The sequence below is a fragment of the Panthera tigris genome, chromosome X, assembly GCF_018350195.1.
Source record: "Panthera tigris isolate Pti1 chromosome X, P.tigris_Pti1_mat1.1, whole genome shotgun sequence".
In the NCBI taxonomy this organism is placed as follows: Eukaryota; Metazoa; Chordata; class Mammalia; order Carnivora; family Felidae; genus Panthera; species Panthera tigris.
Window position 1 is genome coordinate 89,745,142 of NC_056677.1, and position 21,920 is coordinate 89,767,061.

The 21,920-nt window shown below is 41.6% G+C and overlaps 1 protein-coding gene across 5 annotated transcripts in view; it reads left to right on the forward strand.

Moving 5' to 3' along the window:
- The window catches only part of TMEM164 (transmembrane protein 164), a 173,043-nt gene that overhangs the window by 67,347 nt on the left and 83,776 nt on the right, over positions 1 to 21,920 (forward strand). For 4 of the 5 annotated variants that reach the window (XM_042973881.1, XM_042973878.1, XM_042973879.1 and 1 more), the window contains one exon: positions 1,977 to 2,026. Coding sequence is in view for 3 of the 5 variants with exons in the window: in XM_042973878.1 (XP_042829812.1) it covers positions 1,977 to 2,026 (50 nt within the window). In the remaining 2 variants the exon portion in view is untranslated. Of the gene's footprint in view, positions 1 to 1,976; positions 2,027 to 16,157; positions 17,096 to 21,920 lie in introns of those variants that run through there. The other variant, XM_042973880.1, reaches the window with a different exon arrangement.

The following is a 21,920-nucleotide window of genomic DNA, read 5'->3' on the forward strand; positions in this document are numbered from 1 at the left end:
TTTCATTAATCCTTGGTCCTGCTGAATGTCATCTTATCTGGTTGCCATGAGTGGTTGGATCTCCCTGGGCATTTGTTAAACATGCAGATTCCTGGAGTCCCAGACTTTTGGAGTCAACATTCCTAATGGGGCAGCTGGAAATCTGCATATTTAACAAGAGCTCTGCAGGGGTTTCTTTGTCCCTCTTGAGAATCATTGCTTTGATGAAAGTCAAACTGTCACATGTTTTTCTATAACCCCAGCCTAGGTCAAACCAAGCAGCATGGGACTGATTTGTCTCTTAGAAGGACAAGGTTCTTTTTAAAAAAATTTTTTAATGTTTTTTTATTATTGAGAGAGAGAGAGACAAAGCATGAGTAGGGGAGGGATGGCAGAGAGAGAGAGGAGACACAGAATCCAAAACAAGCTCTGGGGTCTGAGCTGTCAGCACAGAGCCCGATGCAGGACTCAAACTCATGAACCATGAGATCTTGACCTGAACCAAAGTTGGAAGCTTAACCAGCTGAGCCACCCAGATGCCCTGGACGAGGTTCTTTTTCATTTGGTTTGCCCCGGGAGGGGAATAGAAGCATAGAACTACCTGGTCATGGTTAGAAATAAGCCAGTCAAATGTGGGGAAGGAAAAATAATTTTCCCTCTACCCTTCTAGATTCTTGGCTGCTACCACCCCCTCCCCCACCCCCCGCCACATAATAAAAGACCAGTTAGCAGGAGAAAAACAAATGGAAGTTTAATAGCATGTATACCCTCCTGTATACGTAGGAGAGATGCAAAAAAACTGAGTAACTCCCTGGAATGGCCCAAGCCATCACCTTAGATACTATCTCCAGCCTTAGAGACAGAAGAAAGATGTTGGGTGGTGGGGCTGGTGTAGGGCAGAAGGTCAATTATGGGAAGAGACCAGGAAGAGCACGGTGATCAAGGGTAAGGTCATTATGCAGGTTGAGGTCAGAGTCTTCTCCATTGATAAGACTTTCTAGAGTCTGAATCATCCTCCTTTTCCTGGTACAGAGGGGGAGCCATTCTTAGAAGTGGAGATTTCCCTTATAAATGTACGTGTCTCCTACAGAAGGGTAAACTTCTCACTTTTCAGAGCTTTTCCTATGTCTACTGTTTCTTAAAAAATAACCAACTTAAAATCATCCTTATGCCAAAGAGACATATTTCAGGGTGGCAAAATTTGCTCCCCTTCAAAATCAAAGGGAGGTTTGGAGCCTGGGGGTGGCCATATTGGTGGAGTTGCCAGATAGGATACAGGAGGCACAGTTAGATTTGAATTTTTCAGGTAAACAATGAATAATGTGTTTATATAAGTATATCCTAAATATTGCATGGAATATACTTACACAAAAACATTATTCATTGTTTATCTGAAATTCAAATTTAACTTGGCCTCCTGTATTTTTTATTTGCTAAATCTGGCAGTGCTGGGTATTGATTACTCTACCTTCCCCCGTGGGAGGCAAACCAGATGGCATTTGCGTATTTTGTCCCATTCATAGGATATATTTTTGTTTGCCCTGGGTTAAAAGCTTCTCAGACTGGCTGCTGGATCATATTGACACTGAAGAGTTGAAAAATTGAGTCCTGCTCTAGAGGTCAAGAGGAAGTGTTCTAGAGGCTAAAAGGGTCTAAAAAAGGCTTTTCCTACCTTGTCCCTAAACATTCCCTCAGTCTCTATCTGTATCCCTTTTCTGCCAGTCTCACACACACACGCACGCACGCACGCACACACACACACACACACACACACACACCCAGACGTATCCACATACCTAGATGCCTGTGCAAACAGAAGTACGTGTGGAAGACCACCTGCTTGCCTCTCTAAGTTTTTATATTGCATTTTTTGTGTTAGAGTTTGGTTGTTTATTGGTACTGTTATTACCGTTACTACTATTATTAATGAACTAACATTTTCTAACTGTGTACAGTATTCCTCATGATAACCATTCCTAATTCTTTTTTACTTGCAGATCTTTCTCTTGGCCTGCCCTCCGTGTCCTGGAGCTATCGTCGTGTTCAAGTAAGAGACAATTGTTTTTTGCTCTGTTGCCATTGCGATTCCTAACATTGTGTTTCATGACAAAGCACATGAGCTCATCTGTGGGAACATCTTGGGCCTGCACCACTTTGTCTGGGGGCTTCCCAAGGGACAAAAGTCTACGAGGCTTTTGTAGAGTGAAACACGGAGATCTGATATGGAGAGACTTGGCTTTTGTCAAGCCCTGACAAGTCCTTTTTAGTGAGTGTTTTGTGGTGGTGGTTTATGGCCAAGGCCTGCTCCCTTGGAAGATTGCTGGCTTCCTACAGTTTCTCTTGAGAGCATGCTGGGGGCCAGACAGCTTCCCTCCTCTCAAGAATCATCGCACTGTGGTCCAGCTGCTCCACTGAGGATATGGTCCTTCACTTCGAAGCCCTTTGTTCATATGTTTCTGTGTTTTTTTTTCTTAAAAGTTTAAAGTGAGGAGAGAAAAATAGCACCTTATTACAAGTTCTGACTTTCTTAAAAATAGCAAGCATCAAATTCATTAAAGTGTATTGTAGGCAAATCATGTTTATCTGAAGGCAGATTGGCTTCAGTGAAATTGTCAAGAGTCCCGGAACCCTCCTTTTAACCATGAGTTGTGACCATCTCACTACTCAAGTGGAGTTGCTAATGAGAAGCTAAATCTACCGAATTAATTTCATCTCTTTCCCCCTTCCCTGGCCCCCATTTTGGAGCTGTTCCTGAGCAGTGAAATGGCCACAGGCCAGAGGGAAGAGACAGGAAGTAAGGGGCCCAGTAGATCTTTGGGTAATTGAGAGTGGTGTGAATGGCTTTCTGATTTACTTAAGTCGTTAATGTGTTAGGTAGGGGGAAATATACCCCATTTGCTGCTTCAAACAGCTCCTTGGAATAGCCACTTAGTCTCTTGCCTTAGGTGAGTAGCTTTCTGCTGGATGAGGGCAAATGGATCCTGATTTCTTGTACCCTAAGTAGAAGGCTATTTAGCCCTGTTTCCCTCCCTTGATTTCCCAAAATGAGCTCAATTTTTCAGTGTAATGTTTTGAAAGTAACATTTATTGGTTTTATTTCATTATTATTAAAGTAACAATTCTCATTATAGAAAATACAGAGACACATAAAGAAGAAAATAAGCATCACCCTTAATCTACCACCAAGAAATAATTTCAGTTACCGCTTTTTTTTTTTAAATAAGCAGAGATAATACTTAGAATTCTTACTATATCTTTTCTAAATTTAATTCAATTTCCTTATACATGTATGCATATGAAAATACATAAACATTATTGCTAGATATCTTTTTTTTTATAGTGGTTATTTTTTTAAATTTTTCTTTATTTTGTTTGGCTCCTACCTCTACCTTTCCACACCTGCATATTACCAAACCAGTATGTAGCCTTCTGTTTTTTTTTTTCTTTGCTCATAGGTATGTACACATACATGCATGCATGTGCACACTGACACACAGGGGTTTTGGAATGTTTTGCTGTTGGTGTTCATTGATTGTTTTACAAACATAGAATCTTATATATACTGTAATACATCTTGCTTTTTCACTCAGCGATATCTCATGGGAATCTATCAAAGTTTACTGGTATACCTTATTCTTTCACAAAACTGCCAAATATTTCATGGATACACAACTTATGTAGCCATTCTTCTTTTTTTTAAAGATTTTTATTTTTTAATAATCTCTACACCCTCCATGGGGCTTGAACCTACAAGCCGGAAATCAAGAATTGCATGCTTTACCAACTGAGCCAGCCAGGCACCCGTAGCCATTCTTCTTTAAATTTTTTTTTTTAACGTTTATTTATTTTTGAGACAGAGAGAGACAGAGCATGAACAGGGGAGGGGCAGAGAGAGAGGGAGACACAGAATCTGAAACAGGCTCCAGGCTCTGAGCTGTCAGCACAGAGCTCGACGTGGGGCTCGAACTCACGGACCGTGAGATCATGACCTGAGCCGAAGTCGGACGCTTAACTGACCAAGCCACCCAGGCGCCCTACCGTAGCCATTCTTCTATTAATGAATGTTTACATGTGTTCTTTCCAGAATGATGCCACTATAATCAATGCTGAAATCAACATCATTGTACATATGCCCTTATATACTGGTGCTTTTAATTTATACACACACACAAACACAAATGTTTACATATAAATATATATTTATATTAATAGATTTTTCCATTTTGATATACAAAAACCAGCTGTTATAATTCGCTTTTCCCTTTTATATGTAATACATGAGATGATTACTTTTTTCATATCCATTCCAGCATAAGGTGTTATGACTCTTATAATTTTGACAACTTAATGGATGTATTTCCTTGGCTACTAATGAATTTCAGTATTATCTCACATTTTTTTTTTTATCTCACATTTTTTTATCCAATTAAATTAGTTCTTTGAATTGTCTGTTCATACCATCTGCCCATTTCTTATGGGTTGTTTAGATTTTTCTTCATTTGTAAGACTTCTTTGTATATTTTAGATATTGGCCCTTTGCCTATCGGCATCATTATAGATATCTTTCCCTGATCTGTATGTACTGACTTGGCTGATAGTATGTTTTTCTGTGTGATTTTTTATATTTTTTCACATTCAAATATTATTATAGCTTCTGGGTTCCCAGTCTTGGTTAAGATGATTTTCTTAAAGATGGCTAGTTAGTTGTACTAGCATGATATATTACATAATTCCTATTTTTCTCTGTGAACTGAACTACCATTTTTGTTACCTACTAAACTTCTCATATATAAGGATTCATTCATTGGATCCTTTATTCTGTTTTATATATCTGTCTACTCAAACATGTTGATTTGATTACTTAAATGATTTTGTTGATTTGTTAGCATAAAAATATTTTTCTTGGCTATTCATTGGCATTTTTTTCTTATATGTAAATTTTAAGGTCACTTTTATTCAACCCTCCCCATCAGCCCTATTTAGATTCTAATTAGAATTGCATTAAATGTATATTGCAGTTTTGTGAGAACTGATGTTTGAAAATTATGTAAGTCTTTTCATCGAAGAAATGGTATTTCTTTCCATCTGTTCAGATCTCATTTTGTGCCTTTCTTCATACATTTATTCCTAAAGAATTAATAGCTTTTCTGTCCCTGATGAGTTGAAGAATGTTCTCCTTTCCATTCCTAACTGCTTCTTGCTAGAAGAAGGTTGTTGATTTTAGCAGTAGTTCTCAGGTCCAGCCATCCTACCAGATCCTCTTGTTAGTTTTGGTAAAATTAATTTTCATTTTATGCTGTCTCTCCAGTGGTTATACCAGCTATTTTCTTCGGTTATTGCTTTTGCTTGAAACTCAGAGTTAAGTAAAAATGGTGCTGGTGGGCCGCTGTGTATAAAACTGATCTTTTTTTTAAAAAATTTTTTAATGTTTACTCTTGAGAGAGAGAGGGAGACACAGAGTCTGAGGCAGGCTCCAGGCTCTCAGCTGTCAGCACAGAGCCGTATGTAGGGCTCGAACGAACCACGGGATCATGACCTGAGCCAAAGTCAGACGCTTAACCGACTGAGCCACCTGGGCATCCCTGTAAAACTGATCTTAAATGGAGTTGTTCTCTGTGTTTCTCCCTGTTTGCTGTTGGTGTATGTTAAATAGTCTATTGCATGTAAATGCTGCATTAACTTAGAGATTTTCCAAGAAAACAGTTCTTGCGTTTTATCAAATGCTTTTTTCTTATAATTTTTAAAATTATTTTTTATAATTTTTTAATATTTATTTTTGAGAGAGAGAGACAGAGAGAGAGCATGAGCTGGGGAGGGGCAGAGAGAGGGAGACACAGAATCCGAAGCAGGCTCCAGGCTCCCTGCTGTCAGCACAGAGCTGGATGCGGGGCTCGAACACACGAACTGTGAGATCGTGACCTGAGCTGGAGTCTGGTGCTTAACTGATTGAGCCACACAGGCGCCCCTCTTATAATTTTTTAAAATGTTTATTTATTTTTGAGAGAGAGAGAGTGCACGTGCCTGTGCATGCATGTGTGCAAGTGGGGAAGGGGCAGTGAGAAAGAGAGGGATACAGAGGATCCAAAGTAGGCTCTGTGCTGACAGTGCAACTCACGAATCGCGCAAGATCATGACCTGAGCTGAAGTCAGATGCTCAACCGACTGAACCACCCAGGTGCCCCTCAGATGCTTTTCTATGTCTGTTGAGTATTTTGTTTTCCATTTAACTTTTTGATACGGTGACCTATGTTCATAAATTTTCTGGTTTTGAACTACTCTTACATGCTGAAGTAAGTCCTGCTGCTCATGTTATATTATTTTGATACATTGCTGGATTCCATTTGTCAATCCTTTAGTTATTATTTTTATTTTATTATTTATTTTTGAGGCAGAAAGCATGAGCAAGGGAGGGACAGAGAGAGAGGGAGACACAGAGTCCAAAGCAGGCTCCAGGCTTTGAGCTGCACAGAGCCCCACGCGGGGCCAAAACTCATGGAGTGTGAGATCATGACCTGAGCTGAAGTCTAATGCTTCACCAACTGAGTTACCCAGGCACTCCTATCAATCGTATATTTAGAACCCTTGTCTCAGTATTCATAAGTGAGATGGGAGTCATTTTGGGGGATTTTTTTCATCAGGGATAAGGATTAAAATTGAATTGCAGCATACTTCTCTTTGTCTGGCCTGGAACAATTTAATTACCCTTAGAAATTATGTGTTCTTAATTTTTTTTTATTTTTTAACATGCTTTTTCTTTTCTTTTTTTCTTTATTTTGTTGTTGGTTTAGAAGTTTTTTTGATTTTTGTTTTTTAAGGTCAGGTAAAACTCAGCTGTGAAGCCCATCTGGTCCTACTGCCTTTTTCTGTTGGTACACCCTTAACCACCTTTCTAGTGTCTTCTATGGTAATTCACCTACTCAGATCTTTTGGGTCAGTTTTGGTCATTTGTATTTTACTGGAAAGTTGCTCATTTCTTCTGAGTTTTCGGATTTGTTGCCATGAATTTAGTGGAGCATGTAGTATCCTCTTATTTTTGATAATTTAAAAAACTATCTCCTCATCTGTAGTCCTGTCTTCTTTTTTGGGTTTAGTCTTGTCTGTTTTTGTTTTCATTATTATAGTTTAGTTAGGTTAATAAGTACTTTATTTTGTGGTTGAGTTATAGAATCTGGTTTTAGATATAGTTTATACACACACACACACGGTAAAAAGATGTATTTATTCCTTTAGTTTCTACCTTCCATATTTTTATTATTTTTTTAATGTTTATTTATTTTTGAGAGAGACAGAGACAGAATGCGAGTGGGTTAAGGGCAGAGGGAGAGGGAGACACAGAATCTGAAGCAGGCTCCAGGCTCCGAGCTGTCAGCACAGAGCCCGACATGGGGCTCGAACCCATGAGCTGTGAGATCGTGACCTGAGCCGAAGTTAGTCGCTCAACTGACTGAGCCACCCAGGCGCCCCGAGTTTCTACCTTCTTTAAATATTGTTTTCTATTCTGCTTTTGTTTACTTAATATCACATTTCCCCCATTTTGTTAAACTCATCATCCATATATTTTAAAATTAAAGTTTTATACTTTGAGATAATTATATAATATAATGAATATCATATCATAATATAGGTGCAGTTGTAAGAAAAATGGTGAGATCCTGTGTACCCTTCACCTAGTTTTCTCCAGTGGTAACTAACCTCTTGCAAAACTGTAATGCAGTATGACACCCACGATATTGACATTGGTACAGTTGAGGTACAGAGCAGTTTTATCACTATGAGGATCTTTCCTGTTGCCCTTTTTTTTAGCTAATTTTTTTAATGTTAACTTACTTATTTTTGAGAGAGAGAGAGAGAGAGAACAGAGTGTGAGCAGGGGAGGGGCAGAGAAGGAGAGAGGGAGACACAGAATCCAAAGCAGGCTCTAGGCTGTGCTGTCAGCACAGAGCCTGACATGGGGCTTGAACTCACAGACTACGAGATCATGACCTGAGTTGAGTTTGGACACTTAGCCGACTGAGCCACTCAGGCGCCTCTCCTATTGCCCTTTTGTAGCCACAGTCAGTACTCTCCCACCTGAACCCTGTCCCTGACCCCTGGCAACAAATCTGTTCTCCATGTCCAAACGTTTGTTATTTTAAGAATGCTATATTATCTTCGGGATTGGCTGTTTTTTGTGGGGTTTTTTTGTTTTTGTTTTTTACTTATAATTCCTTGCAGATCCATCCAAGTTTTTATCATGCACATACTTTTTCTTTGGTGCATATTATTCCATTGTGTGGAAATATTACATGCAGTGTGAAGTTAAAAATAGTTCTTTTTAAAATTGTGTTTTAATGTTTGTTTAATTTCGAGAGAGAGACAGAGAACAAGTGGGTGAGGGGCAGAGAGAGAGAGGGAGACACAGGATCCATAGCAGGCTTCAGGCCCCAAGCTGTGAGCACAGAGCCCACCCGATGAGGGGCTTGAACCCACAAATTGTGAGATCATGACTTGAGGGAAAGTCGGACACTTCACCAAGTGAGCCATCCAGGTGCCCTAATAGCTCTTTTTGAAAAAAAAAAAAAAAAAGTTTATTTATTTATTAAAAAAATTGTTTTTAATGTTTGTTTATCTTTGAGAGAGAGAGACAGAGCATGAGTGGGGAAGAGGCAGAGAGGGAGAGGGAGATACAGAATCGAAAACAGGCTCCAGGCTCTGAGCTGTCAGCACAGAGCCTGACACGGAGCTCGAACCCACGGACCGTGAGATCATGACCTGAGCCGAAGTCAGACACTTAACCGACTGAGCCACCCAGGTGCCCCTATTTATTTATTTTTGAGAGAGAGCACAAGTTGGGGAGGGGCAGAGAGAAAGAGAGAGAGAGACACACAATGCAAAGCAGGCTCCAGGCTCTGAGCTGTCAGCACAGAGCCCAGTGCAGGGCTTGAGCCCAGTAACTGTGAGATCATGGCCTGAGCCAAAGTCAGAGGCTTAACTGACTGAGCCACCCAGGCACCCCTGGGAAATAGTTCTTTTAGAAAAATTTTTTTTAACATTTACTTATTATTGAGAGACAGAGAGAGACAGAGCATGAGCATGGGAGGGGCAGAGAGAGGAGGAGACACAGAATCCAAAGCAGGCTCCAGGGTCCGAGCTGTCAGCACAGAGCCCTACGTGGGGCTCGAACTCAAAAACTGCGAGATCATAACCCGAGCTGAAGTCGGATGTTTGACTGAGCCACCCAGGTGCCCCCCCTGGGAAATAGTTCTTAATAACTCCACCTTACATGAGTATAGGTCATAACTGTTTTCAAAGTACTTTGTCTTAAACAGTCTCATCTAATCCTTCACATAATGCTGTGAGATAGGGACTATGTTATTCACACAAAAGTCAACCATTTGGGACCAAGAGATCTTAGATAGCATGGCTGACATTACAGAGTGGAAAACCAGGATTCCCATTCTTCCTTTCCTGCTAATGTTCGTAATCAGGCTTATCGTGTGCCTAGGCATGGTGGGAAACACTTAACGTGGATCATCTCATTTAATTCTCCCAGCAGACCTGTGTGGGTGGTACAAATAGTATCCCCAGTTACATCAAGAAAACAGAGGCTCAGGAAGTTGAAGTGACTTAAGTGGCTTGTAAGCGGTACAGGTGGGATTTGATCCAATGTGTCCCTGACTCCAGCACCAGTGCTTTTAATCACTACCTTATGTTGCTTAAGTGAATATTTTCTGCTATCCTATTATTATTTAAGGAGTTAAAGCCATGAAAGCATCCTAGTTAAAATTCCTCAAATGTCAGTGTACACAGACGGGCACCACTGTGGTCTTTATGCCAGCGTGTTCTGTAGGTTTCAGTGAGTAGCACTATATACCCAACTCTTGTTTTTTTCTATTTGCCCTTGGCTGTGCCAGCCAAGCATGAGTTTGTCTGCTTCCCAGCTAAGCCAAGGCTGGCATGTTCTTCTTGGAGGCATGCCCGGACACTGCAGGAAAAGGGTATGGTGTGCCCAGCGGTCCGCACGCCCCATGCTGGGCAGGGGCTGGCAATTCTCTTTGGGGTGGAGAAGGGGCAGGATCCTCCACAGGGTACCCATGGTGCACTTGACAAGAGGGAATGGCGGTTCCCCAGTGTTCTGGCTGGGCCCCAGAGCGCTTCATTTATGTGCCCCTCTGTGGACATGTGACTTGCTAAGTCTGCAGCTAAGGAGGCTTCCTCAGCAGAAAGCATGTATGCGGAGTCTGGAGCTGGGGCTGGAAGGGGTTTCTATCTGGCCCACCACCACTGCAACCTCTGGCGTGGTAATCTTTTGCTCTCCAGTATCTATTACTCCTAGAATTCCAGCCTGGCAGCATGTGGCTTCTGAAGGCTTCTTCTCCCTTCTATTCTTGGCTCCTCGTCTCCGTGAATGCTCATATAGCAGCAACCAGGATCGCTTGTTGTGTTGTGTGTATGCTTGCAGCACTGTTCTGTGTCTCCTTGAATCTGAGCCATTCTCTTTTTACTCGTTTGGCTGTTTTGAGTGGTTCTTTCCTGAAGAGCCATATCCCAGTACCTTCAGTATCCAAGCCCTGGAATTCTTCCTCTCACTCGGGTTTGAGAAAAACGATGATATTCTTAGAGATCTTTCTGCTACTGACATCAAAAAAGTTACCTGTCTCAATTACCTTGATCGTATATCCCCAGTCCCATAATATGAACCAGCTTGCCTCACAGGTTCTTAATTAATTCATCAATCTCTCTCAAAATTGATTAATTGAAGTATCATTGACATATATTAATTTTGGGTATATAGCATAGTGATACAACAATTATATATGTGATAAAATGCTCATCAGGGTAAGTGAGTTACCATCTGTCACCATACAAAGTCATTACAATATTATTGACTATATTACCTCTGCTGTACTTTTCATCCCTGTATCTTATATTTATTTTATAACTGCAGGTTTGTACCTCTTAATCCCCTTTACCTGTCTTGCCGACCCCCCTACCTTCCTCCATTCTGGCAACCACCAGTATGTTCTTCGTGTGTATGAGTCAGTTTCTGATTTTTTTCGGGTTTCTTTACGTTAATTTTTAGATTTCATATGTAAGCGCAATCATACGGTAATTGTCTTTTTCTGACTTATTTCACTTAGCATAATAATACCCTCTAGGTCCATCTGGGTTGTCACAAGTGGCAACATTTCGTTCTTTTTGATGGCTGAGTAATATTCTGTTGTGTATCTATAGCACATCTTCTCTATCCATTCATCTATGGATGGATCACAGGTTCTTCATACATAAGACCCCCTTTTGCAAACCTACCCAGTTCTCCCCCTCATCTCCCTAGTGGCTTCTCATTTTCTTTCTCCCTGCCCTTTTCCTCCATTTTTTCCCTTCAAATTTCATTATAGAAAATTCCAAACCTATACATATCATGCCTATTACTCATTATATATTTTAATCTGTGAATTGCCACTCCGTGTTCTCTGCCCAGTTATTACATGGGGGTGTTTCTCGTCTCATTGATCTGCATGCATCATCTGTATATAGAATATTAATCCTTTATCACCTTCGTAGGAAATGTTCTTCCCAGATTGTCTTCTAACTTGTTGATGATGCTTTTGATGTACAGTTGATGTTTGTATTGGACACACTGATGGGTTTCCAAACTGCCTTCAGACAATGGTGATTTCTTCTGGTGTTTTTATGCCTGAAAATCTGCCCCCCCCCTCCAAAGATCAGATAGGCAATCTGGATTTTTAATTGTTTTAAAAAATATCTAGCTGTCAGTTCATTGAAAATTCATTTTGTGAATAGTATGTGGTAGGGATATAATTTATATTTTTCCTCAAATTGTCATTTTTTGGAGCACTGTTTGTTGAATAACTGTTTCCCTATGATTATTGCTGTTGTGCACTTAAATTCTTATGCATGCTAGGATTTATTTTGGGGGCTTGTTTTGCTGTTCCATTGATGTCTTTTTTGGGTCCTTCACCGTTGTATTATTTTTTGATTTTTTTATGTTTACTTATTTTTGAGAGCGAGAGACAGAGTGAGATCAGGGGAGGGGCACAGAGAGGGGGGGGCGGTCACAGAATCTGAAGCAGGCTCCAGGCTCCGAGCTGTCAGCACAGAGCCCGATGCGGGGCTTGAACTCATGAACTGTGAAATCATGACCTGAGCGGAAGTCAGCCGCTAAACCGACTGAGCCACCCAGGCATCCAGGGTCCTTCACCATTTTAATACTCTTGTATTTGCAACAGCTAGCAGGCCAGATTTCTCTTTGCCGTTGTTCATAACCTATTACTTTACCCACGCTTTTTTTCTTAGCTAGTCTGAACCATTTTTTTTTTCCTTCCAAATGAACTCAGGATGTTTTTTTTGTCAGATTCTCCTTCAAATTATATTCATTTTGATTGGAATGACTTGAAGCCTAAAATTTCATTAACACCATTATAATACAGAGTCTGTCCAGATAGGAAAACACGTGGTACATTAGTTCATATAGCCAAGCTTTCTTTTATGTTCTTTAAGGGTATGTGCATGCATATCCTACCTATTTCTCACCAGAGTCATTCCTGAACAGTTTGTAGTTTATGATGTAATTTATTTCTTACATTTTCAAAGTAGTTCTTACTGGTACATAAGAAAGATTTTGATTATACATGTTTATTTTATATTTGGCCACTGTGCTTACTATTTTAATAGATTTTTATTGCTTCACTTGGGTTATTTTGGAAATTAATGGCATCAATGCCCAGATGGTAATCTTACTTCTCTGTTTTCTTACGTTTATTTGTTTATTTTCAGAGAGAGAGAGAGAGAGAGAGAGAGAGAGAGAGAGAGAGAATCTCAAGCAGGCTCCATGCTGTTAGCACAGAGCCCAACACGGGGCTTGATCTCACAAGCTGTGAGATCATGAACTGAGCTGAGATCAAGAGTCAGATGCTCCACCAAGTGAGCCACCCAGCTGCCCCCCTTATCTCCTTTTAAAGAGCAAATACACCCGTCCCCCCTTTGATGCCTCATTGTATTGCCTATAACTTCTAGAACAGTGTTAAATAATAGTGGTACTGGCAGGAATTCTTGCCCCGCTTCTGATTTTCATGAAAATGTTTCTAGTGTTTCACTGTTGCCTTGAATGGTGGTTGTTGGTTTAGATTAGATTTCCTTTATAATGTTAAGGAATTCTCTTAATTCTTAAATTACCAATTTTTTTTTTAAATCAGGAATGGTTGTTGAATGTAGTTAATTTAGCCAATGATTTTTAAGAATCTATTGAGAGGTTCATTTGGGTTTTCTCCTTTACCTCCCCATTTGGTGTGTTAAATGAATAGATTTCTTAATAACAACCTTTGTTGGATTTGTAAGGTCACCTTTCCTTTTACTGTGCATGCATGGGAGAGATTCAGAATTGGCTTCCATACTATGAATTTGATTGATTTTGCTCTTTGCCATCTCTAGTGTGGTATTTAATTCTGCTGCTACAATCTTAACTTCTTTCTAACTCTTCCTTGCTTTACTAAGCTCTCTTTTCTCCCCAATTTGTTGTCTTTCCTTCTCATTGTTTTTTTTTTTTTTTTAATGTAATCTCAACTCCCAATGTGGGGCTCGAACTCATGACCCCAAGATCAAGAGTTACATGCTCCCCCGACTGAGCCAGCCAGGCGCCCCTCCTTCTCAGTATGTTTTATTCTGATGGCATTCCATACCTGTTTCGGAGAGTCCATGTTTTCTCATATTCTATCGAGGATGCAGTTTTGTCAAATACTTCTTCTGGCTCAGACACTAAATTCAGACTTTTGTCCTTCCTCCAAGACTTCAGAATGATATGCACTTCTGCTGCCAGAGGCTTTCAGAGGAACCGTGCTGTTTCTTGGGTATGTTTATGCATATTCAAAGGATTTATAGGGGTGCCTGGGTGGCTCAGTCGGGGAAGTGTCTGACTCTTGGTTTCAGGTCATGATCTCACAGTTTGTGAATTCGAGGCCCATGTCAGGCTCCACGCTGACAGCATGGAGCCTGCTTGAGATTGTCTGTCTCCCTCTCTCTGCCTCTCCCTGGTGCGCGCTCTCTCTCTCTCTCTCTCTCTCTCTCTCTCTGTCTCTTTCAAAATAAATAAACATTAAAAAAACAAAGGAGGATTTATTTATTATTTTGCTCAAGATAGCATCCGTTGATTGCCTTGGACTGTTCTCATGTTCTTTTTGATATTGGATAGAACCCTTTCTCAGCCTCTCTCTCAGTGGCAGGTGGATGTCCGTAGCTTCTAGCCTGTTTGCCAGTGGGTAGCAGCTTCATCTAGTGGGTTCTACTGGACCTGTGCGGAATCACTTACCCCTACCGCTGCATTCTTTGGTAACAGCATGTGAAAAACTGCCACCTCCCACACACATTACTTGGGCAGACTCTTAACTCCCATGACATGGTGTGCGAGCTCCAAAGCCATCACTTGAGGCCTTTTCATTTCAGAGAGTGGGAGTCAGCCTCCAGATGCATGTAGACCAGTTTGGAGAGTTGTCGACTTCCTTGGAAAGCAGTAGTCATCTAGTGGAGGTGTGCCTGTCCAGTTTGCTGGTTACGATGGACTCTTCGATTTCTAAACCATGAAGCCCACAGTGGCAGGACTCCGTGTGCTCCTGATCTGGTTCAGGTTTCTGCTGCATGCATTGGCCTCAGATTTTTTTTTTCCTCATCTTGGCACTTGCCTTATCATTAGTGGAGATTTCTTCCAGATTCTCGTAATGAATGGGATGATGACCATCAGTCTAATTTTTCAGTGATTTGAGGGTCTTCTCTCTTTTTTCTGTCTTGGGAATTTTAGTGGAAAGCTGGGAGAAACTATGTTACTGGCTGTTAGCCAAGTGCTGTTTTAAACTAGAAATTCAGTGTATATCTTGGTTCATAGCAGAGGTTGGCAATCTTTTTCTGTAATGAGCCAGATAAATATTTTGAATGTTGTGGTCCATATGACCTGTATTTTAGCTCCATAACTTTTAGTAGCATGAAAGCAACATACATAATTACCTAAGTGAGTGGGTTTGGCTGTGTTCCAATAAAACTTTATTTACAAAAAATAGGACAACCAGATGAAAACATTCTGGAGCTGGATGGAGGTGATGGTTGTATAACAATGTGAATGTATGTAATGTCACTGAACTGTATAGTTAAAAATGGTTAAGATGGTGGGGCACCTGGCTGGCTCTGTTGGTTGAGTGTCCAACTCTTGATTTCGGCTCACTATGATTTCAGGGTTCATGGGTTCAAGCCCCATGTCGGGTTCTGCACTGACAGTGCAGAGCTTGCTTGGGATTTTCTCTCTCTCTGTCTCTCTCTCTCTCTCTCTCCCTCTTTGCCCCTCCCTGACTCACACTTTGTCTCTCAAAATAAATAAAGAAACTTAAAAAAAAACGGTTAAAAGGTAAATTTTATGATACGTATATTTTACCACATCCCCCCAAAAACCCACACATAACAGGATGACCCTACTTTGGCTGACCTTGAGTTTAGAGCAATGAAATCTAGTACGCAGGGGCGCCTGGGTGGCTAAGTCGGCTGAGTGTCAGACTTCAGCTCAGGTCATGATCTCCCTGTTCGTGGGTTCAAACCCTGCATCGGGCTCTGTGCTGACAGCTCAGAGCCTGGAGCCTACTTTGGATTCTTTGTCTCTTTCTCTTCCTTCTCTTCCTCCCTCTCTCTCTCTTTCTCAAAAATAAATAAATAAATATTTAAAAAATCTAGTACACAGAAAGAGAGGAGGGAGAGAGGAAGAAATTAAACGTATCCAGTAGGACGGTGACATTGTTTAGGAATACCTTAGTGAGTGGGGCAGGGTTCTGGGTAACTGCATTTCATGCTGGTGACATCATCTCATGGTCTTTAGGGATAGAGAGACACAGAGTTCATAGTCATGCTTTTTGGCATAAGGCTCAGACTAGGGATTTTCTACTCCTGAGGCAACTTAAAAGCCAGTCAGTCCTTCCTTCTTGGTAAGACCGGCGATGCTTCCTGTAGATGACGTGGTCTCTTGCCGGGGCTGGGGCTGGAAGATCGTAGCTTTTTGGCCTGTCGGCTGGAGGCCCAGGCCCAGGGCCGTTTGGTTGGGAAACAATGCTGATCTCAGTCCCCAAGGCGCTTTTTTCACCAGTGTGAAAGAGGTGTGGAGAGGTGAATCTTGCTTTCCCGTGCTAGCCTTGGCCTCCCTCAGCTTGACCAAGATCTTGCAAGAGCCCCAGGTCCAACTGGGGTTTTGAATCTGCTCAGGGGAGTAGGTCTCTGGTGTGTTTAATGCTGTTCTTGGAGCTGAGTTAGCAAATCAAGGGCCGTGTATGTTACATCCCCCCACCCCACCCCAGACCATCCTGCGGTGGTTTGGAGTTTCCTGGTTTCTGTCAGGTCTGTTATCCTGGCTGAAAGAGAGTGTTGTCACTACGTGGTGGCATGTACTCACTCCCCCTTCCCAGTCTCCATGGATCCCAACACCACAGAGCATTCTCGAGTGCAGTCAGCCTGTTAAGTTTTAAGCTTACTTGTTGGCAACCTGGCTGCTGTATTTTTTTTTTTTTTTTTTGAAGAGGGCGAAATTCTTGGTTTCCCAAGGGACTGGGAACCTCTCAAGGAATCCAGCCTTTTGGAACTCTCCTCTGTCTGAGCTGGGGTATTTTGAAGGACCACATGAAAGAAAAGGGAGTGGCTGTTAAGATTTCCTTGGCTTTTGGGTTGTGATCAGACAGTAGAGCGGCCTTATGAGCGCTCACGGCTTAACGTGCCTGGTTATCCAAGTGTGTGCCACCAGGGCTGGGGGCACCTCAGAGAGTGACTCCGACTGAATGGGGGGGGACCTCTTCCCCCACCCTGCCCTGTAAGAAAAGTGCACAGCAGAGAGCTGGCTCGCGTCTTCTGCCTCAGGAAGTATACGATGGCCCTTCTCCTGCCCCCAGCGCCGCGGAAACCCTTAAATCTGCTCATTGTCATGTCCACATGGAGAGGAGTGGATGTGTGATGCAAGTGGGATTATTTGGTCATGAGTATCTGCTGACTCAGCCTGGAGAGGATTTTGAAGGAGATGAGATGAAATTTCATCCGTGCTGCCGCGAGCAGGGGGCGCGTTGCTGGCTGGAGGGAGGACTGTAGGCCTGCGCGAGCCAAGGTAGGTGAGGGAAGCATGGGTCTGGGTGAGGGGAATGAGGACAGCCTGACATGTGATCTTGGCATTGTGGGACTGGTGCCCTGTTGGCCTTTGGGCCACATGATCTTACATGTATTCAGTAGCCCTGTGACCTTCTCTTTTTCTAGATCCCGCAGTATTGTACTTGCAGATTTTTAAACAGCAGGACTTTGAGCAGGGAGACTCGCGATTGCTAGGACCATCCTGAGTTGAGGTGGGCTCAGGCTGAACCTCTTGCGTCTTAATGTCTCGGAGTGGCTGTACTGTCTCAGCACCCCCTTTTTGCAGCGCTCAACAGATCAGCTGCTCTGGGACCCCAAACAGAGCAGCCTTTTGGCACCTTCCCCTCCGAGGTAGCTGCATTTTGGCTTAGCTTTGAACTCATTACTGGAAAGGGTGTTTGGGAGACTGTCTCTGACCTGAACAGCTTTATTAAGACTGTTCTTGGCAAGGGAGAGAAAGCCCTACATATGAATGCTGCAGATTCAAAAGGAGGAACACCAGGAACCTAGCAAATCCATAGTAAGCAAGTAGCAATTCAAGGGGACCAGTTTCTGGTCTTCTACAGAATGCTATTGCTCCGGTGTCTCCTTTCCAAGGGGCCATAACTGTCAGCTTGCTGCCTTGGATCCATATGTGTTCTTTCTTTTAAAAAATTTTTTTAATGTTTATTTATTTTTGAGAGAGACCGAGCGCAACCTGGGGAGGGGCAGAGAGACAGGGAGACACAGAATCCAAAGCAGGCTCCAGGCTCCAGGTTCTGGCCTCGAACCCACGAATGGTGAGATCATGACCTGAGCCGAAGTCGGGTGCTTAACCTACTGAGCCACCCAGGCACCCCCATACATATTCTTTCTTAATGCTTATAAGGGGGAAGACGCCTTCGGGCTGTTCAGAGACCTCCTCCCCTTGCGAACACACCAGAAGCTGCCTTCCTCCCCATGTGTATATACTCAGTTTTGTTCTTTCTTGGGAGCTTTGGCTGCTACAGTCCTAGCGCGTATTTTCTGATTATTTTCATCACCCCAACCCAATCCTCTCCTCAAAATCTCTCTGAAAGTTTCTGGAACAGAGGCTGCTTTTATTTTATTTTATTATTTTATTTTATTTATTTATTTTTATCTTCCTCTGGGGCAGCCTGTCCTTTAAACATGTGTTTGGATGTATAACACTTCCTCGTAAAAGTAATGCTGAAGATGCAGATAATTTTTTGCATCTGGGAAAGCGTGGAAAGCATTATTCATCAGAAGAACAGGGACCGATCATTTTGGGCCTCTTTTTACTTTGCCAGCCCACCCAGTCCTTATGGAAGCTAAGTTGGGTGTCTTCTGTGCTATATATCGGGCAAAAGCAATTCCAGGAAAAAAAGAAAAAAGCAGTACAGCATAACAGATGAGGCTGGGGCAAGATCTGTAGGTATATATGAGAGTACCTGAGGATTCCTCTGTTAATATGTTGGCATTATGTCCTACCTGTGTTCTGTGAGAACATACCCATTTTTTAAACAAATTTGGGATTATTCTAGGTCTCTCCAAAGATTAGATTTGTAATATATCCAGAGTTAATATACCATAATTGTTTCCCCATGTCATTGCATATTCTTTCTTTTAAAGTTTATTTATTTTGAGAGAGAAAGAGAGAGAGAGAGAGAGAGAGAGAGAGAGCGAGTACGAGTTGGGGAGGGGCAGGGAGAGAGAGAGTCCCAAGCAGTCTCCGAGCTGTCAGTGCAGAGCCTCAGTTGGGGCTCGAACTCAAGAAACCGTGAGATCATAACTTGAGCCGAAATCAAGAGTTGGACGCTTAACGGACTGAGCCACCCAGGCACCCCAGGGATTCTTCTGATATGATTTCTAATGACTGCATAGTATTTGATATTTGATCATTTGGATGAATACACTATGATATATTTAAACAGTGCCCTGTTATTTGACTTTTGGTTTGAGAGATAATGTTTTTTTTAAATTTTTTTTGATGTTTATTTTTGAGAGAGAGAGCATGAGTGGGCGAGGGGCAGAGAGAGAGAGGGAGACACAGAATCCGAAGCAGGCTGCAGGCTCTGAGCTGTCAGCACAGAGCCCGACGCAGGGCTCGAACTCAGGAGCCCTGAGATCATGACCTGAGCTAAAGTCGGACACTTAACCGACTGAGCTACCCAGGCGTCCTGAGGGATAATGTTTTAAAGGAACCTTAAACAGTGCAGTGGAAATAGATGGTTTAGGTTATATAGTTGTGGTTTGGCCACTTCATGAGGCTTAAAGTGTCAACCTCCATTTCCTCATTTGTAAAAGAATGCTGTGAAAAGTAGCTGCTTCCTTGAATGGTGGTTAATTACTTAGCATGGATCCTATCAGAGACTAAGTAATCAGGATATGTTTTGTCTTGCTGCTTCACCATCTTGTGTACTTACCTCACTGTTAGAAGTAGGGTCCGAGCGAATGAAAATTATTTGCATTCAGATAAGCAGAATTTGAGAATGAAAACTGCATTCAGATAACTAGCCCCTTTTATTAGTTGAGTGCCTTCCATGTAGGGGCTTTGGCCAACTTTCTGGACTTCATGGGAAAAAGTGTTCTGCAGCCTCTGCAGTTGTATGGCCCCATTGGGTCCAGAGCGAGCAGGTGGGAAACCACCCGTTACAACCAGTATCGTGTTCTATCTTTAATACTCTATAAAGGGTCCTATCTCTTTGTGCACACAGGCAAAGCCAGCCAAGCCTTTTTATTATAGTTTATTTTTCTTGTGTTGTATTTTCCAACTTTTATTCTGAAAACATTTGAAACATATAGAAAGGTGAACAAGGCAGTACACTGAATACTTGTATGATCTCTAGCTAGATGCAGCAGTTTTTGTCATTTTTGTTTTGTCATTTTTGTTTTCTGATGCGTCAGTTTAAAAAAATGGACGATCCTGACCACAATTCCTGTGATATGTGACAGGTTGTAGTGCAAGTGGGCAGAAAGTGTCCACTCTAAGCCCACGGGCCGATGGAAAGAGCAGGTCAGAGTGGAAGGGCCCTGGGCTCTGAGATAGTAGAAACAGATCTATTTGTATAATACAAATTGTGGAAAGTAAATCTCAAGACAGTTTCTGGCTGAAGGGAAAAGAGTAGATCCAGATGTCCATGAACATGACAATGTATAGAATGACTTCTGATATATAATTGAATAATATATAGCAGTGAAAAACATGAAGTAGACCTACATATAACAATATGGTTAGTAAGAAGCAGCTGTGGTGAGGGGCGTCTGGGTGACTCAGTGGGTTAAGCATCTGACTTTTGATTTCAGCTCAGATTGTGCCCCGTGTTGGGCTCCACTCTGAAAGAACAGAGCCTACTTGGGATTCTCTCTCTCTCTCTCTCTCTCTCTGTTTCTCTCTCTCTCTCTCTCTCTCTCTCAAAGAGGGACAGAGAGAGAGGGAGAGAGAATCTTTTTTTTTTTTTAATTTTTAAATTTTATTTTTTTAATTTACATCCAAGTTAGCATCTAGCACAACAATGATTTCAGGAGTAGATTCCTATTAAAGCCCCTTACCCATTTAGCCCATCCCCCCTCCCACAACCCCTCCAGTAACCCTCTGTTTGTTCTCCATATTTAAGAGTCTCTTCTGTTTTGTCCCCCTCCCTGTTTTTATATTAGTTTTGTTTCCTTTGAGGGAGAGAGAATCTTAAGCAGGGTCTACACCCAGTGCAGAACCTGACGCTGGGCTCGATCGCACAACCGTGAGAGCATGACCTGAGCCAAAAGCAAAACCAGGACTCTTAACTGACTGAGCCACCCAGGCACCTCCCATATATACTTTTAAATTTAATTATCATACCCTAAAATTGACTTTCTGGTGTATAGTTCCATGAATATTTTTCACTGTATTTGTGTGTGTATATATATTATATATATTTTATGTATAATATTTATCTATAGTATATATAAATATATATTTGTATATTATATATATATATATGTATATATATATATATATATACATCTTAACCATTTTTAGTACAGTTCAGTGGTATTAAGGACATTCACAGTATTATACAACCCTCACCACCATCCATGTCCAGAACTCCTTCATCTTGCAAAAACTGAAATTCTGTAACCATTGAACAGTAACTCCCATTCCTTCTTCCCCCCCCCTCCCCGGCCCCTGGCCACCATCCTTCTACATTCTGTCTCTGTGATTTCGACTACTCTGGGTAGGTGATTCACAGAAGTGAAATCCTACATATTTGTCTTTGTGAGACTAGCTTATTTCACTTAACACCATGTCCCCAAGGTTCATCTGTGTTGTAGCCTGTGTCAGAATTTCCTTCCTTTTTAAGACAGAATAATATTCCATTGTATGTGTATGTCACATCTTGTTTATACATTCATCTGTTGATGGACACTTGGGTTGCTCACACTTCTTAGCTATTGTGAATAATGCCGCTATGAAACGGGTGTACAGATATTCCTTAGAGACCCTGCTTTCAACTCTTTTTTATATATACCCAGAAATGGAATTGCTGGATCATATGGTAATTTTATTTTTAATTTTTTTGAAGAACCACTGATCTGTTTTATACAGCTGCTGCACCATTTTACATTCCCACCAATGGTGTACAAGAGTTCCAGTTTTTCCACGTCTTTGCCAACATTTGTTGTTTTCTGTGTGGTTTTTTATTCTGATAGTAGCCATTCTAATGGTGTCAGATAGTATCTAATTGGGATTTTGATTTGCATTTCATTGTCTAACTTCCCATGTGATTTCTTCTTTGATCCACTGGTTGTGTAAGAGTGTATTATTTAATTTGTACACATTAGAGAAT